The 18,127-nt window shown below is 39.6% G+C and overlaps 1 protein-coding gene across 1 annotated transcript in view; it reads left to right on the top strand.

The window, feature by feature from the left end:
* FBXO42 (F-box protein 42) overlaps window positions 1-18,127 on the top strand; it is a 94,989-nt gene that overhangs the window by 36,188 nt on the left and 40,674 nt on the right. Inside the window, exons 2-3 of the mRNA XM_082674633.1 lie at window positions 13,051-13,317; window positions 16,426-16,542. Coding sequence (XP_082530759.1) covers window positions 13,068-13,317; window positions 16,426-16,542 — 367 coding nt within the window. The 5' untranslated portion in view covers window positions 13,051-13,067. The remainder of the gene's footprint in view (window positions 1-13,050; window positions 13,318-16,425; window positions 16,543-18,127) is intronic.

Raw genomic sequence — 18,127 nt, forward strand, 5'->3', positions numbered from 1 at the left:
TTGCTGAGTCAAACGGCAAGTCATTGCCACCAAATCCGATACATTACTGCAATTTTCCTTCTTCTGAAGAAGGAAATGCTTATATAGTTGACCCTTGAGCAACAGGTGTGAACTGCAAAGGGGCCACTTATACAGGGATTTTCTTTTTCCAGTAGTAAATACTGCAGTAGTACACCATCTGGGGGTGGATATGGAGGAAACGCATATAAGGAGGGCTGTTATTGGGTTGGCCAGAAACTGCGTTGGGCGTTTCCGTAAGATGGCTCTAGTAGCACTTAGTTGTCTTTAACTTGATTAAAAACAATTTTGTTAGATTGTATTGTGGCAGCTGTCATACCAGCGTGCACTTAAAAAAAAACCCATCAAAATTGGTGAATTTTTGTGTAGCCATTTTAATATTGAAGATGGAAGAAAAAAAGCAACATTTTCGGCATATTATGCTTTGTTATCTTAAGAAAGGTAAAAACGCAATTGAAACTCACAAAAAGATTTGTGCAGTTTATGGAGAAGGTGCTGTGACTGATCGAATGCGTCAAAAGTGGTTTGTGAAGTTTCATGCTGGAGATTTCTCGCTGGGTGATGCTCCACTGTTGGGTAGACCTGTTGAAGTTGATAGCGATCAAATCGAGACATTAATGAGAACAATCAACGTTATAGCACGCAGGAGATAGCCGACAGGCTCAAAATATCCAAATCAAGTGTTGAAAATCATTTGCACTAGCTTGGTTATGTTGATCGCTTTGATGTTTGGGTTCCGTATAAGTTAGGTGAAGAAAACCTTCTTGACCATATAGCCGCATGCGATTCTCTACTTAAACGTGACGAAAACGTTCTGTTTTTAAAACAAATTGTGACAGGCGATGAAAAGTGGATACTGTACAATAATGTGGAACAGAAGAGATCATGGGGCAAGTGAAATGAACTTCCACCAAGCACACCAAAGGCTTCATCCAAAGAAGGGGATGTTGGGACTTCCTTGGTGGCACAATGGTTAAGAATCCACCTGCCAATGCGGGGAACACAGGTTCAAGCCCTGGTCTGGGAAGATCCGAGCACCACAACTACTGAGCCTGCACTCTAGAGCCCACAAGCCACAACTACTGAAGCCCACGCACCTAGAGCCCATGCTCCGCAACAAAGGGAGGCCCCCGCTTGCTGCATCTAGAGAAAGCCCGCACGCAGCAACGAAGACCCAATGCAGCCAAAAATAAATAAATTTATTTTTAAAAACCCAAAAAACAAAGAAGGTGATAATGTGTATATGGTGGGATTGGAAGGAAGTCCTCTATTATGAGCTGTTTCCTGAAAACAAATGATTAATTCCAACAAGTACTGCTCCCAGTTAGACCAACCAAAAGCAGCAGTTGTCGAAAAGCGTCTGGAATAATGCAAGACTGCATGTTTCTTTGATGACCAGGCAAAAACTGTTCCAGCTTGGCTGGGAAGTTCTGATTCATCCACCGTATTCACCAGACGTTGCACCTTTAGATTTCCATTTATTTCAATCTTTACAAAATTCTCTTAATGGGAAAAATTTCAATTCCCTGGAAGACTGTAAAAGATACCTGGCACAGTTCTTTGCTCAAAAAGATAAAAAGTTTTGGGAAGATGGAATTATGAAGTTGCCTGAAAAATGGCAGAAGGTAGTGGAACAAAATGGTGAATACATTTTTCAGTAAAGTTCTTGGTGAAAATGAAAAATGTGTCTTTTATTTTTACTTAAAAACTGAAGGAACTTTTTGGCCAACCCAATAGTTATACGCAGATTTCAACTGAGTGGAGGAGGGTAGACGCCCCTAATTCCCGCCTTGTTCAAGGATCAGCTATACAAGAAGTTCTGTGCAATAGTAGAAATACTTGTATATGTTGATATATTTAAAAGAAACTTAATATCAATTGCTGTTTTTTAATCATGGGGAAAATATTCATTTAATGCTACAGAGCTGATTATGCAAAGTAAAATGAATTTGATTTTTTAAAAATTATTCCTTCTGGGAATTCCCTGGCGGTCCAGTGGTTAGGACGCTGCACTTCCACTGCAGGGGCCACGGGTTTGATCCCTGGTCAGGGAACTAAGATCCTTCAAGTTGCACGGTGTGGCCAAAAATAATAATAATAATAAAATAAAACAAAAAAAATTTCTTCCTTCCATTGAAATAGATCTGCAGTGGATGACTGAACTAGAAAGATGTTAGCCCTTCTTAAAACTGAAACCATGAAGTGATGATTGCTTTAACTATCCTTAACTCAGGGGAGACTTTTGTTTTCCTCTGTAAAAAGACTTTCCTCTGGATTTTGAAGAGTTTTCTAACTTAGATCATTTTGGAATGAGGTTTGGACTTGTTCCTTTTTTTCCTCTTTTTTCTTTTTTCTTTTAATGTGTCATAAAATAGCATCTTATGTTTTAAACTTTAGCTTCTATGGGAAGTTTTGAAACTCTATGGTTTGACTGTAGTATCCCTAATAACAGTAATAAAATTTGATATATTCCATTGCAGTTTAAAAGAAAAAAAGGTGCTACAGTTGTCTTGTTAAAAATACAGACTTTAAGAATTTAGTGGGGGAAACACTTGAGTAAAAAAAGTTATGAATTCACCAGCCAGTGAAACAAAAGAGCAGCTAAGCTATTTTTAAAAGAAATCAGGTTACATTCATCTTTCATGCATTCTTGCCAGTAGCCATCATTGTCTCTCTTTTTCTAGCATTTGGAAATGGTTTCCCAGCATACTGGGAGTTTTAATTTAAATTAGCCTTTAAAAAATTTCAGACTGTATAACTTGTTTAAATTGTGGGATTTTTTTTTCATAAAGTAAATAAGTAGTAAAATGAAATAGCCTGACATAGTAGTGAAATAGTAGTCCCCAAAAAATTGGTTCAGGTTCATATTGTCTTGAGGGTTTGTGCATGCGTGTGTTTATAAGGTTTCCTTTCTTGGAAGGAAAAGCCTTTATCAGAGATTATGATCTTCCAATCCAACTTGTTCAGGTTTTTAAACGTCCTTTTATGAAACTGACGATATTAGATGGTAGGATTTGTGGGTGTGGGTGGGTAGGTTTTTTTTTTTTTTTTCCTGCCTTATTTGGGAAAATAAAAAGTTGTCGACCCTATGTCAGTTCAAAAAAACTTGCTGGTCTGTGAAATTCAGAGGTCTGGGAACCATTGTGATAGAACCTTTCCCCAAAAAGCTAAGAGAATCCTGATATGCAGTGGTTTTGCATACTCCTCCCTTGTTTTCAGAATGAGGGTACATAATGGCAGAAAAATCAGAGCATCTTAAAAATAGTAATGACTTGGGACTTCCCTGGTGGCGCAGTGGTTAATACTCCGCGCTCCCCATGCAGGGGGCCCGGGTTCCATTCCTGGTCAGGGAACTAGATCCCACATGCATGCTACAACTAAGAGTTCACATGCCGCAACTGGGGAGCCCATGTGCCACAAAGAAGGAGCCAGCGAGCTGCAACTAAGACCCGGTGCAACCAAATAAATAAATAAATATTTTTTAAAAATAGTAATGATTTGCTTAAGTACTATACATTTTATTTATTATTAATTTAAAAAAATTTTTAAATTTTTTTGGTTGCACCACGCAGCTTACAGGATCTTAGTTCCCTGACCAGGGATCAAACCCGTGCCCCCTGCAGTGGAAGCATGGAGTCTTAACCACTGGGATGCCAGGGAAGTCCCTTATGCCCCATTTTTACCCTCTAGTTTTATTTGTCTTTAATCATCTGAAATCTTATTATTTTTCATTTAAATTTTTGATATGAAGTTTGTTTTTTTCAATCAGAATATCTAGAAATGAACATTTAGCTTTTGTTGACTCTAAAATGAATTCATAAAGCTTTGTTTGCTTATTCATTCAGCAGCCTTTTGCTGAGTGTGTATATGAATGCAAGAAATAGAATTATTTTCTTTTGTGCCCTAAGGGGAGAGGAGGCGGCAGACAGACAACAGTATAGTAATTGCTAGTATGAAGGCAGGTACTTAGTATTGTGGAAGCACAGAGGGAGAGGTAGGTGTGCTTTGAGCGTTTCTGCAGCCTGGTGCAGTCAATTTTGAGTTAACACAGTTTACTACTGTTACAGTATGGTTATTGGCCTCTTTTGCATTTTCTTACTTTCCTAAATAATTATTTTCAAGAGGAAAATAATTTCCAAGCCTAGAAAATTGCACCTTTTAATGCACCTTTTCTCTAACTCTCCTCTGATTTGTACTACACTTCAAATGAAAGCCTTTTGTTTAAAATCACTGTTACAGTTAAATTATTATTTTTTTTTGTAAATTTATTTGTTTATTTTTGGCTGCATTGGGTCTTCGTTGTTGTGCGCAGGCTTTCTCTAGTTGCGGCGAGCGGGGGCTACTCTTCTTTGTGGTGCGCGGACTTCTCATTGAGGTGGCTTCCCTTGTTGCGGAGCACGGGCTCTAGGTGTGCGGGCTTCAGTGGTTGTGGCACGCAGGCTCAGTAGTTGTGGCTCTCAGACTCTAGAGCATAGGCTCAGTAGTTGTGGCACACGGGCTTAGTTGCTCCGCAGCATGTGGGATCTTCCCGGACCAGGGCTCGAACCCGTGTCCCCTGCATTGGCAGGCGGATTCTTAACCACTGCGCCACCAGGGAAGTCCTACAGTTAAATTACTACAATTAGAATTACGCTATACTTTGTATATTATTACTGTCTTCTCTTAAAATCTAAAAATTCAAGCTCTCACGAAATATAAATTGGAGTGTTAAAGTTTTGTTATACTTTTTTCATTTTGTACCACATGAAACATTTTGCTGAACCTAGAGTATATGGTTCTCCATATGGAATTTTCAGAACCTAGAACATCTTCATTGATGATTGAAACCAGTATATTTTTCTCAGCCGTTTATACTTAGTAAAATCCTTTGGCTGCTACATACGAATATGGGGAATGGCCCTGAGAACTGTACATTTCTGCTACTATTCTGTAACAGTCATAAAATGCTTTCATTTAACATCAGCCATTGCAAAGAATGATAAGAAAGTATACTGTTGGGTAGTTTGGGAAAATACTTTATTTTTCTGTTTCATTAAAGGGGCTCTTACTTGGATAACACAGAGATGAGTTAACCATTTAAAAAGAACAAACCTCACTGCAGCTGATATCTGTTATTAAATTTGGAATGCTTTCTAGAAACAGCTCTCTGAATTTACTTGTCAAAATAGCTCACAATTTGCTAATAGCAACAGTAGTTATGCCAAATTATTCTATTTCTAGGCTTTTTTTATATCAAAACATTGACTGTCAGGAACTAAGGAGTCTCCAGATCATGAGCTTCTGTTAATGTAGATAAAATATTAAGTAGTTTGTACATGTGGTAAAATGCCCATCGAGTAAAAAAGTTTTTGCTCTTCTTAAAAAAAATTTTTTTTATCATTCTTTTTAAAGTTATTTTATTTTTGGCTGCGTTGGGTCTTCGTCGCTGCGCGGGCTTTCTCTAGTTGCAGCGAGCAGGGGCTACTCTTTGTTGCAGTGCACGGGCTTCTCATTGCGGTGGCTTCTCTTGTTGTGGAGCATGGGCTCTAGGCACATGGGCTTCAGTAGTTGTGACACGTGGGCTCAGTAGTTATGTTGCATGGGCTTAGTTGCTCCGTGGCATGTGGGATCTTCCCAGATGAGGACTCGAACCCGTGACCCTGCATTGGCAGGTGGATTCTTAACCACTGTGCCACCAGGGAAGCCCAGTTTTTGCCCTTTTGTCCTAAAAGTAATTCTGTAAGTGGCAAAGAATATTGTACAGGAGACAGTAACTTGAAAATCTTTCCTCTTTCCACCTTCCCCCATTTCATTCTCTGGGATGCTACCTATTCTTCAAAGCCAAAATGCTTGCTTCTGTGTTACTTCCTTCTCATACTAGTTGGAAGCCATCTCTTCCTTTCCTGAACTGCTAGAGCTTCTTGATTGGTACCACAGTCTGTCCTGTGCTGGTATTCTTTATGTGTCTTTGGCTCTTACTGGGTGAATCTCTTTGAGGGGAAACAGTGGCATATCTTCTTTTTATAACTCCCATGAGATCTAAGCACAGTATTTTCACATATAGCAAATGTTCCATTGGTATTTACTGAGTGCATGAAGTAAGGTAGAAATTTATATTTTACCATTTTTTCACTTCTTGTAACTTTTTCATTTGACCTAGTACAATGATGATAATAATGGTGGTATATTAATATGAAGAAGACTTATTATCATCTTAGACTGGATCATATTGTGGTCTGTAAATCTTCATTCAACAGTATTTTCTGTTTTCAAGGATAGTATTTAATACTTAGCTCACGGGACTTCCCTGGTGGTGCAGTGGGTAAGACTCCACGCTTCTAATGCAGGAAGCCCGGGTTCGATCCCTGGTCAGGGAACTAGATCCCATGTGCATGCTATAACTAAGAGTTTGCATGCCACAACTAAGGAGCTCATGTGCTCGCGGGCCACAACTAAGGAGCCTGCGATCCGCAGCTAAGGAGCCCACGTGCTGCAACTAAGGAGCCCACCTGCCACAACTAAGACCCAGCACAACCAAATAAATAAATAAATATTAAAAAAAAATACTTAGCTCCCATTAGTGTGGCCGGGGTGGGTAACTTCGTGAGTTCATAATGAGGTCTGTGCAGGGTTGCTACTTTGCCCCTGAAGCTTGAGAGGCCCTCATGCTGACGATGACTGTGGGTGCTTTCCATTCAATCCAGCTACGCATTCTTTAGTTAGGTCTCAGTGCTTTTTTTTACCATCATCATTAAGGTTCTTCCTTAATTGCATTTTTTAACCTTTTGAAATTGTGAAGAATAAGCTTGATTGTATTTTAAATGTTCAATTTCCTTTCAGGTAAGTGAAGTGTATTCTGATTTTCTTAAGGAAAGAAAATGTGTTTACTCCAAGAGGATTGTCAGATGTCTAGTTGTGTAGAAATCAAAGGTACAATTGGTCAAATATTGTACTAGGCAGTGATTGTTACATGGATAACAAAGTAGTTTCATTCCCATCTTGAATTTCTTTGAATCGATTTTAACCCTTCACAAGTTAATCTGTTTCCTCCAATAAGTTCAGAGGAGTTTGTTGCCAGTTGCTGGCTTTACAGAATCTTTATGAAGTAGGTGGGGAACTTTCATTACTTAGGGATAGAGAGATTTTCCTGTTTTAACTGTGTGACTTAGCCTGGGTAACAGATCATTATTGCTAGAAGCAGTAGCCAGATCTCCCAGTCTCAAAGTCTTAACCTTAATTTAAACTCCAGAAGGGCAAAATATTTGGATTTTAAATATTGGTTTGTATTTAGTTGGATATAGTGTAGTAGTTTTTCAAAAGAAAAGATACAGCTGGGCCAAATAAATGGTTTCTCTTCAGTGCCATCCCTCTTGACCCAGCAATGGGTCATTGGGTACGGCTCAGGAGTCTGGCAGCAGACTCTCAGGCCAGTGTACACCTTTTGGCATGAAAAAATGAAAAACTGTTTCAAAGTGTCTATATCCTCTGGGAGTATGAGTGATGATTTCATTACCTAATCATGAACATGAAAATGAAGGGTTGTGCAAATTGGTGCAGGGCACGTAATTACAGAGGATTTGCATCTGAGCCCATACCTGTGTGTTCTCATTGGCATCTGTGCTCAAAGCCAAGTCAGCAAACATGCCCTCGGGGGCATGAGGTTTGCTGCTTTTATGGACAGTGAAATGGTTGAACAATGAGAATTGCTTAAAACTTGGAATTACAAAAGTGTGAGTCCCTTTATTTAAGCTTGCTAATTGTATTTTGAGAAGGTTTGGAAAGAGAGTAAGAAGTTGTTTTATTGAGCCAAACAGATTTATTTTGCTTGGGAAAAAATAGTAAAATAGATAACCTTTTGCAGCCTTCATTGATTCAGTTTGTTCAGAAGCAGACCCTCAGCTCACAATCTGTCAAGATGTGTAAGGGAGCAGTTGTATTTCACATGCTATATTTAATTCAAATGTGAAAGATGCAGCCGAACTCAAGGAATCTGTTTCTTTGGACTCTTTTCCTTGGTGAATTTCAGAGCTGAATGAGGGTTAAATATATGAGAAAGTCAATAAATAAAGGAATATGGTCAATGGGAGTTGAAAAATGATAACTTGCAGGGGAAAGAGTAAGAAGGATTGTGGGAGGTGATATTTTTTCCAGTAGAAAAAGGCACTTTTGTGGGAGAGGGGCCAGAAAAATTCTAATTATTTTTATTGTTTTCTGTACTCTTTTTTAAAAGATTTTTAGAAATTTTATATTGGAGTATATTTGATTAACAATGTTGTATTAGTTTCAGGTGTACAGCATAGTGATTCAGTAATATATATAAATGTGTCTATTCTTTTTCAAATTCTTTTCCCGTTTAGGTTATTACAGAATATTGAGCAGAGTTCCCTGACAGTAGGTCCTTGTTGGTTATCTGTTTTAAATATAGCCGTGTGTACATGTCAGTCCCAAACTCCCAATCTATCCCTGCTCCCCCCCTCCCCCCCGTAACCATAAATTCATTCTCTTAAGTCTGTGAGTCTGTTTCTGTTTTGTAAATAAGTTCATTTGTATCATTATTTTTAAGATTCCACATGCAAGCAATATCATATAATATTTGTCTTTCTCTGTCTGACCTACTTCACTTAGTATGATAATCTCCAGGTCCATCCATGTTGCTGCAAATGGCATAATTTCATTCTTTTTAATGGCTGAGTAATATTCCATTGTATATGTGTACCACATCTTTATCCATTCATCTGTCGATGGACATTTAGGTTGTTTCCATGTCTTGGCTATTGTAAATAGTGCTGCAGTGAACACTGGGGTGCATGTATCCTTTCGAACCATGTTTTTCTCTGGGTATATACCCAGGAGTGGGATTGCTGGATCATATGGTAGCTCTATTTTTAGTTTTTTAAGGAACCTCCATACTGTTCTCCATAGGCTGTACCAATTTACATTCCCACCAGCAGTGTAGGAGGGTTCACTTTTCTCCACACCCTCTTCAGCATTTATTATTTGTAGATATGTTTGTTTGGCTGTGCCGTGCAGCTTGCAGGAACTTAGTTCCCTGACCAGGGATTGAACCCGGGCCCTGGACAGTGAAAGCACAGAGTTCTAACCACTGGACCACCAGGGAATTCCCTATAGATTTTTTTCTTAATAATGGCCATTCTGACTGGTGTGAAGTGTTATCTCACTGTAGTTTTGATTTGCATTTCTCTGATAATTAGAGATGTTGAGCATCTTTTCATGGGCCTCTTGGCCATCTGTATGTCTTCTTTGAAGAAATGTCTATTTAGGTCTTTTGCCCTTATTTTGATTGGGTTGTTTGTTTTTTTGCTATTGAGCCTCATGAGCTGTTTGTAAATTTTGGAGAGAGACTAATCTCTTGTCTGCTGCATAGTTTGCAAATATTTTCTCCCATTCTGTGGGTTGTCTTTTCGTTTTGTTTATGGTTTCCTTTGCTGTGCAAAAGCTTTTGAGTTTAATTAGGTCCCATTTGTTTATTTTTGTTTTTATTTCCATTATTCTAGGAGATGGCTCAAAAAAGATATTGCTGCAATTTATGTCAAAGAGTGTTCTGCCTGTGTTTTCCTCTAAGGGTTTTATAGTATTCCGTCTTATATTTAGGTCTTTAATCCATTTTGAGTTTATTTTTGTGTATGGTGTTAAAGAATGTTCTAATTTCATTTTTTTACATATAGCTGTCCAGTTTTCCCAGCATCATTTATTGAAGAGACTGTCTTTCCTCCATTGTATAGTCTTGCCTCTTTTGTCGTTGATTAATTGACCATAGGTGTGTGGGTTTATTTCTGGGCTTTCTATCCTGTTCCATTGATCTATATTTCTGTTTTTGTGCCAGCACCATACTGTTTTGATGACTGTAGCTTTGTGGTATAGTCTGAAGTCAGGGAGCCTGATTTCTCCAGCTCCATTTTTATTTCTCAGGATTGCTTTGGTTATTCAGGGTCTTTTGTTTCTCCATATAAAATTTCAGATTTTTTGTTCTAGTTCTGTGAAAAATGCCATTGGTAATTTGATAGGGATTGCATTGAATCTGTAGATTGCCTTGGGTAGTATAGTCATTTTGATATGTAACTGTTCTCTTTAGGGTAGGAGTTAGGGCTAGAAATGGAAAGGCCTTCCTCTAGCAAGTTAAGCATGTGGAAAAACAGTTCACTGAAAATAGGGCAGATGTGGCTAAGGATTTTTTATTTAACACAGTTTATAGTGAACCTATCACAATACTTCTCTACTTTTGAGGAATGGAGGGAATTGCTGCTGCCCTCCCTCTGCCGCCACCACTCTCCCCCAGCTAGGGGGATTTAGGCTACTCCCCTACCTTTTTTTTTTTTTGGCTGCATTGGGTCTTCGTTGCTGCACGTGGGCTTTCTTTAGTTGCGGCGAGCGGAGGCTACTCTTCGTTGCGGTGCATGGGCTTCTCATTGCGATGGGTTCTCTTATTGCAGAGCACGGGCTCTAGGCACATAGGCTTCAGTAGTTGCAGCACGCAGGCTCAGTAGTTGCGGCACGCAGGCCCTAGAGCGTGTGGGCTTCAGTAGTTATGGCACGTGGGCTCAGTAGTTGTGGGGCACGGGCTTAGTTGCTCCTTGGCATGTGGGATCTTCCTGGACCAGGGCTCGAACCTGTGTCCCCTGCATTGGCAGGCAGGTTCTTAACCAGTGTGCCACCAGGGATGTCCCTCCCCTACTTCTAATTAGCCACCCGTTGTTCATCATCATCAAGATTCTAGCAGCCACTTTGCTAGGATACATTGCAGTATCATGAGCTAATTTTGTGGATAAATTATGTTGGGAGCAATTTCATGAGTTTTGACTCATGTTTTTCTTAATGTGATCATTCTTCCAGTTTTTAAGATGCTGTACATAATTAGTATGTGAATTACAGGAGCGGTAGAGATGAGGTTGGAGGTTTCTTTTCTTTGCTCTCCTCGCACCCCCGCCCCTCACCTTTTGGAACATTTCAGATCTTTCTCTAGGCCCCAAAGTATATTTCAGGGTCACTCTTCTCTTCCTGTTATTTCTTATCCTTCTCGTTAGTGCTGGAGGGAATGCTGGAAATTTGTAAGGCGGATGGCGTAGTGAATGATCAGGGTAGGTGTGTATGGTCAAGGGAATAGATGTATTAACAAATTATAAAATGAACTCAGATGCCCCTTCAAGAAATGACTTGCTGCCCGTTTGTAAGGAATGTAGCAAAAGAAAGCTGTTAGTCCTTTCAGGGTCTGCCACAGCATTGGAAACAAGGTCATGCTCTTCTCAGGGCAGGCAGTGGTGGTGAGCAGAGCAGTGATCTAAGAGCCTCACCTTCTTGCCCAGCTCTGGAGTCCTCTGCTGGCCGTCCTTGCTCCCGAGCTCTCTGTTGGACAGGCTTTGTCAGATCTGCCTCATGGTCTGATGGCTCCTCCTGCTAAATCCTATTCTTTTCTTCTCATAAGAGTTCTCCCCATTAAACCTTTTTCATTCCTACTTTTATTTTAGCATCTGCTTCCTCTAGAATCTAACCGGTGACACACTTCTTACATAAATCACCCTATTTCCTGAACATTGTACTGCTTTTACCTCAGGATTTGCATGAAACATCACTGGTGTGTTATAAATAAATTACCTGCCTCTGTGTATGTTTTATTTATTTATTTATTTATTTATTTTTGGCTGTGCTGGGTCTTTGTTGCTGCATGCGGCTTTCTCTAGTTGCAGTGAGCAGGGGCTACTCTTCATTGTGGTGCGCAGGCTTCTCATTGCAGTGGCTTCTCTTGTTGCAGAGCATGGGCTCTAGACGCAGGCTCAGTAGTTGTGGCTCATGGGCTCTAGAGCGCAGGCTCAGTAGCTGTGGTGCACGGGCTTAGTTGCTCTGCGGCATGTGGGATCTTCCCGGACCAGGGCTCGAGCCCATGTCCCCTGCATTGACAGGCGGATTCCTAACCACTGCACCACCAGGGAAGTCCATCTCTGTGTTTTAACTTGTGCTCTTCCTAGAAAATTCAGGGAATACAGGTAGCACAAAGACATTTAAAAATACCCATAATATTTTTTTAAAAATTAATTAACCTCCACTAGAGGTAACTGTTAATAGTGGCTTATTTTGGTAAACTTTAGAGAAGTGTGTTAAGTGTTCACCTGGGTGAATTTTTCACAAACTGAACACATCTGTGTAACCATCACCCAATCAGGAAGCTTTACCACTACCCCAGGAGCCTCCCAGTCGTTACGTTTGGTAACCGCTATCCTCACTTGCAACAACATAAATTAATTTTGCCTAGTTTTGAACTTATGATATAAGCATGGTCATGTAGTATGTACTATTTTGTCTTCTTTGCTCAGTATTATGTTTAAGAGATTCACCCATGTGTGTATCTGTGGTTCCTTGCTGTATAGTATTCTGTTGTATGAATGTACCACAGTCTACCTGTTCTGTTGGTGGTGGGCATTTGTATTATTTCCAGTTTTTCACTCCTTGGATCTGTTATGATGTTTTCTAATATAAATATTGCCTTGTGTTTGGTATTATAGCTAGTTAAGCCTGTTATTGAAATATTTATTGTCCTCTTAAGTGAATTACCTTGTATAAAAGCTAAAAAAACCTGTCATTTCTTATTCCTATATCCTCAGAATGTTCTTTTTACTCTTTTAGGACCCACAATTAGTTTTTTCTTCTAAGTTTGAGGTCTTGAATCATATTACTGGCCAAGGGAAGCTAGTTGCTGTTCCCTTTGCTGTCTACCAGTCAGATCCTTGAGTTAGAGGAGTTGTTGAGAACAAGTTTTTTGGTTTTATGGTTTTACCAGAACTCGGCTGTCACTCTGGTTTTCAGTGGAGAGAAAAAAATACCATCAGAAGCCTTTAGGGATTTATTAGATATTTGGGATGGCGTTGGTATTTGAGCTGTACTTGATAAATTAAGGTGGCTCACAACTGGTGTGGGAAAGTGCTAAAGGACAGATTTCAGATTGAGCATCTAAAAGAAATCATGAACAGCTTGGATGCCTTGCCTGAGTTATTTCAGAACTTCAGACAGTGTATACTGATGTTTGTTTCTTTCCCGCTGTAGCTGTCAAGTGGAATGTCATGGCCAGCTCCTCGGACAGTGAAGATGATAGTTTCATGGCTGTGGACCAAGAAGAGACTGTGCTGGAAGGGACAATGGAGCAAGATGAGGAGCCCCGCCCAGTATTGGAGGTTGAGGAGACTAGACATAATAGGTCCATGTCTGAGCTGCCAGAAGAGGTTTTGGAGTATATCCTGTCCTTTCTCTCACCATACCAGGAACACAAAACTGCAGCCCTTGTCTGCAAACAGTGGTACCGACTTATTAAAGGTACTGTGGAAAGTGGAAAGTTTTATTTATTTACTTAAAATTTGTTTGAATGATTTATTTTTACCTCCCAATTTCATTTTCTCTTTTCTCCCTTAAATTTATTGTGGTTCTAAAATTTAGTGTTAGACGATTAGCATTGTACATTTTTCTTTTCTCTTTATCCTGCCTAATTTTATGAACAGCTTGAATACTATAGTATTTAATCCAATTTCCAGTTTTAAAATGAGGATTCTTTTTCTGCATATTCTTGGAGTTGATCTGGTATGTTGTATTGTTCTTGAATAGGTAGAGTAGGGTTGGATATGTATCGACAGTAATAGTTAACCTTCATATAACTCTTATTATTGTCAGGACTATTATAACTGTTTTACAATCCTCATAGCGAACTATGAATAGCTTAAAGTAGCTAATTGTGGCAGATGTGGGATTATGAAAGCATTTACTGCTTGATTTTATCTCTAAACACAACAGGCCCTATGTATGTCTTTTACTTTTTAAGTGAGTTTCTCTTTTTTTTTTTCCCCTCCATTTTCTAATCAAGATTTCAACTTTGGCTAAATGTTGAGGTTACTAGTTGTACTGTAGTTTTAATTAATAGCAGTTATTTGGTTTCATTCCATTTTAGGTGGAAAGGGCCCATTTTTTGAATGAAGATGACCGAGCCAGTTGAATAATCTTTGATCAAAGCAAGGGTCGTATCAATTTTTTCTTTCCTGTTGGGAACAAGGCGGCCAGAGATATGAGAGAGAAAAACCTCTAGATCAGAATCAGTCTTAAAATCTTTTCCTCAAATCAGAGTGATTCTCTGAGGATTAGGGTCCCTGTCATTTGTCCAAAGTCCAACCTAGAGAGCTAATAAGGACCAGCTGTGTTGAAACTGCTTGCTGGGCCCTGTGCTCATCTGCTCCCAACTGGTAATACTGGTATGCACAGCCTGCTTCTGTTTGCAGAGTTAATGGATTCTTCAGGAGAGATTGGCTCCTTACACTGTGGAAATAGATGGTTTTACCTCTAAAATAGAGGTGGAGAATCACAGACAAGGGGTGGTGATCTAATCAAATATATGAATTTATTCTTAGGTTTTATTTGGCGTTCTTATCATTCTGATCTTTCTTTAAGAGAGAAGAGCCTTAACCTGGTACTCGCATTCTTAGATCTTCTGCGGGAAGTCACTGCCAAGACAGCTTTTGTTCCCCTCAATCATTATGTGTCTGTCTTTTATTCATTACTGCCTTACCTCATTTCAACATTTGCAAATCTGTATTACTTCACCAGTGCGTAGTTGGCAGTATGGTCACACATTAAAAATGGGCATGTCTTTTTTTATTCTTTTTTTAAACATCTTTATTGGGGTATAATTGCTTTACAATGGAGTGTTAGTTTCTGCTTTATAAGAAAGTGAATGAGCTATACATATACATATATCCCCATATCTCCTCCATCTTGTGTCTCCCTCCCACCCTCCCTATCCCACCCCTCTAGTTGGTCACAAAGCACTGAGCTGATCTCCATTTGCTATGGAGAATATAATGTAAAATAGCTATCTATTTTACATTTGGTAGTGTATATATGTCCATGCCACTCTCTCACTTCATCCCAGCTTACCCTTCCCACTCCCCGTGTCCTCAAGTCCATTCTGTACATATGCGTCTTTATTCCTCTCCTGCCCCCAGCTTCTTCAAAACCAAAAAATGGCCATGTCTTTTTAATATTCCATTTCTTAACTGTGAGTTCAACGAAGGGATAATGATCATCATTAGAAAATATGTTCTGTGATCCTGCTTAAGGATCCACTAAGGTGGCATAAATTCAAGAATGATACACTCTTTCAAAATATAAATAATTGGGGCTTCCCTGGTGGCGCAGTGGTTAAGAATCTGCCTGCCAATGCAGGGGACACGGATTCGAACCCTGGTCCGGGAAGATCCCACACGGCGCGGAGCAACTAAGTCCGTGCACCACAACTGCTGAGCCTGCGCTCTAGAGCCCGCGAGCCACAACTACTGAGCCCACGTGCCACAATTACTGAAGCCCACGCGCCTAGAGCCCTTGCACCGCAACGAAGAGTAGCCCCTGCTCACCACAACTAGAGAAAGCCCACACGCAACAATGAAGACCTAACACAGCCAAAAATAAATAAATAAATTTATTTAAAAATTTATATATATATGTGTGTGTATATATATATATATATATATATATATATATAAAAAATTGGTTGTACTCTTCATTCAAAATGTTTGTCTTTGAAATAAGAAAGTAATTTCATGTGTTGGGAAAGCAGATTGTTCCAGAAGTATAAAGCTCTCACTTTTTAAAAATAGACTTTACTTTTTTAGAGTGGTTTTAAGTTCACAGCAAAACTGAGCAGGTTCGTAGGTTTCCCGTATACCCCTGTCCCCAGACATGCACAGCCTCCCCTACTTTCAACATCCCTCACCAGAGGGGTACATTTCTTACAATTGACGCTCATACATTGATACATCTTTGTCACCCAAAGTCTGTAGTTTACATAGGGTGTACATTCTGTGAGCTTGGACATATATATAATGACATGTATCCAGCATTATAGTAAAAACTCTGATTTTTTTTTTAAAAAAACAGCTTTCCTTTGTTATAAATTCATCATTTCATAATCCACTGTAAGCTTATTATTACTCCTTGTTTAAGATGGAGAATACTTGGTTGCCATGGTCTAACCATAGATATTTACTGAACAGCTGTTATATTCCGGAGACTGTTTTACCACGCTTTTTCTCATAAAACTAAATTATCTCCCAGCCCCTTTGCTTTGGAGTAAATAGCACCAATTATTTTGATGTGTTGCCTCATGATATGATGTAAAGGGGAGCAGATTTTAAGTGTGAGCTGATTTTGTAACCTTGAGGGAGTCACTTAACCTTGGTAAAATGAAAGGATTAGATCTTCCAGTTTTGAAATTCTGTGATTCTGTTTTCTGTCTTTGAATGAAAAAATCAAAGAAATTTGGAGTTCCTCAAAGAAACTTATGTCTTATAAAAGTGATAAGACAATTAATAGATGCAGTTTTAATAATTTGATTTACAAGCGAAGAGTCCAGGCTGAAGCTTTTGTTATTTTTGTCTTTAGGTGTAGCCCACCAGTGTTATCATGGTTTCATAAAGGCTGTCCAGGAAGGAAACATTCAGTGGGAGAGTCGGACTTACCCTTATCCTGGAACCCCAATCACTCAGCGGTTCTCACACAGTAAGTATTTACTGTGAAAGCAGATCCCATCCTGCCTGTGGTCGTGTTTCCAAAAGCTACTTTGGAGGCTTGTATTTTGTCTGACTTCTTAATGAAGAAAATGTTAAATAAGGGTTTGTATTAATTTTACAATCAGAATTAGGGAAGAGCATGAGCCTAAATATATTGTAGGCACTGTGATATAATTTTGTATTCTGCTTTTTCATTGGATTTTTGTACTATCTCTACTCCAAAGAGGTCAAGGTGTTATGCTTAGGTTTTTAAACATTTGACATCATGTAAGAGGCAAACAAAGGAAAGGCATACATGAGGGTTTTTCTGGGATCCTGCTTAGGGAGTAGCCAGAGCTTAGCACTAATTTTTGCAATAACTCTTTATCTTAACGTAGTGTATGTTCAGCAAACACTGAATTTGACTAGGGTCACACAAAAATTTTGAACATGAAGGATATTGTTTATAAAATACAAATTTAAATAGTAAAATTATAAATAAAATGTTTTGGCAAATAGACAATTTAGAGTTTTTCACTTCTAGAATTTTTTTTTTTTTTTAGGATTTTTAAAAAAAATTAATTTATTTTATTTATTTATTTTTGGCTGCGTTGGGTCTTCGTTGTGGTGTGCGGGCTTCTCTTGTTGCAGAGCACAGCCTCTAGGCACACAGGCTTCAGCAGTTGTGGTACGTCGGCTCAGCAGTTGTGGCTCAGGGGCTCTAGAGTGCAGGCTTAGTAGTCGTGGTGCACGGGCTTAGTTGCTCTGTGGCATGTGGGATCTTCCCGAGCCAGGGCTTGAACCCGTGTCCCCAGCATTGGCAAGCGGATTCTTAACCACTGCGCCACCAGGGAAGCCCCAACTTCTTCTAGAATTAACTCTCCATTTTAATTGATTTTTGTAGATGCCATTTTATTCTTTTATTTTTTTTTTTCCGGCTGCACCCCACGCCTTGCAGGATCTTAGCTCCCCCACCAGGGGTTCAACCCAGGCCCTGGCAGTGAGAGCACCGAGTTCTAACCACAGGGCCACCAGGGAATTCCCGATACCATTTTATTCTATTAGTGATTTATATCCCTCCATCAAAGTGAGACTGAGATGTGATCTATCTTAGGCCACAAAAGCTGTATTTATTAATGGTTTTACATAAAGAAAGTTCATTGACAGGAGAGAAAAGCCGCTTAGAAAGTTCTCAGAATTGCTGCTTTAGTTATATTACTTCTGTATTCAGAAACCTTCAGGACTTCCCTGGTGGCGCAGTGGTTAAGAATCCGCCTGCTAATGCAGGGGACACGGGTTTGATCCCTGGTCCGGGAAGATCCCACATGCCGCGGAGCAACTAAGCCTGTGTGCCACAGGTACTGAGACTGTGCTCTAGAGCCTGCGAGCCACAGCTGCTGAGCCCGTGTGCCACAACTACTGAAGCCCGCACGCCCACAGCCCAAGCTCTGCAACAGGAGGAGCCACTGCAATGAGAAGCCCACGCACTGTAATGAAGAGTAGCCCCCGCTCGCTGCAACTAGAGAAAGGCCACATGCAGCAACGAGGACCCAACGCAGCCAAAAATAAATTAATTTTAAAAAAAGAAAAACAGA

Source organism: Grampus griseus (genome assembly GCF_964374135.1).
Source record: "Grampus griseus genome assembly, chromosome: 1".
Classification (NCBI taxonomy): Eukaryota; Metazoa; Chordata; class Mammalia; order Artiodactyla; family Delphinidae; genus Grampus; species Grampus griseus.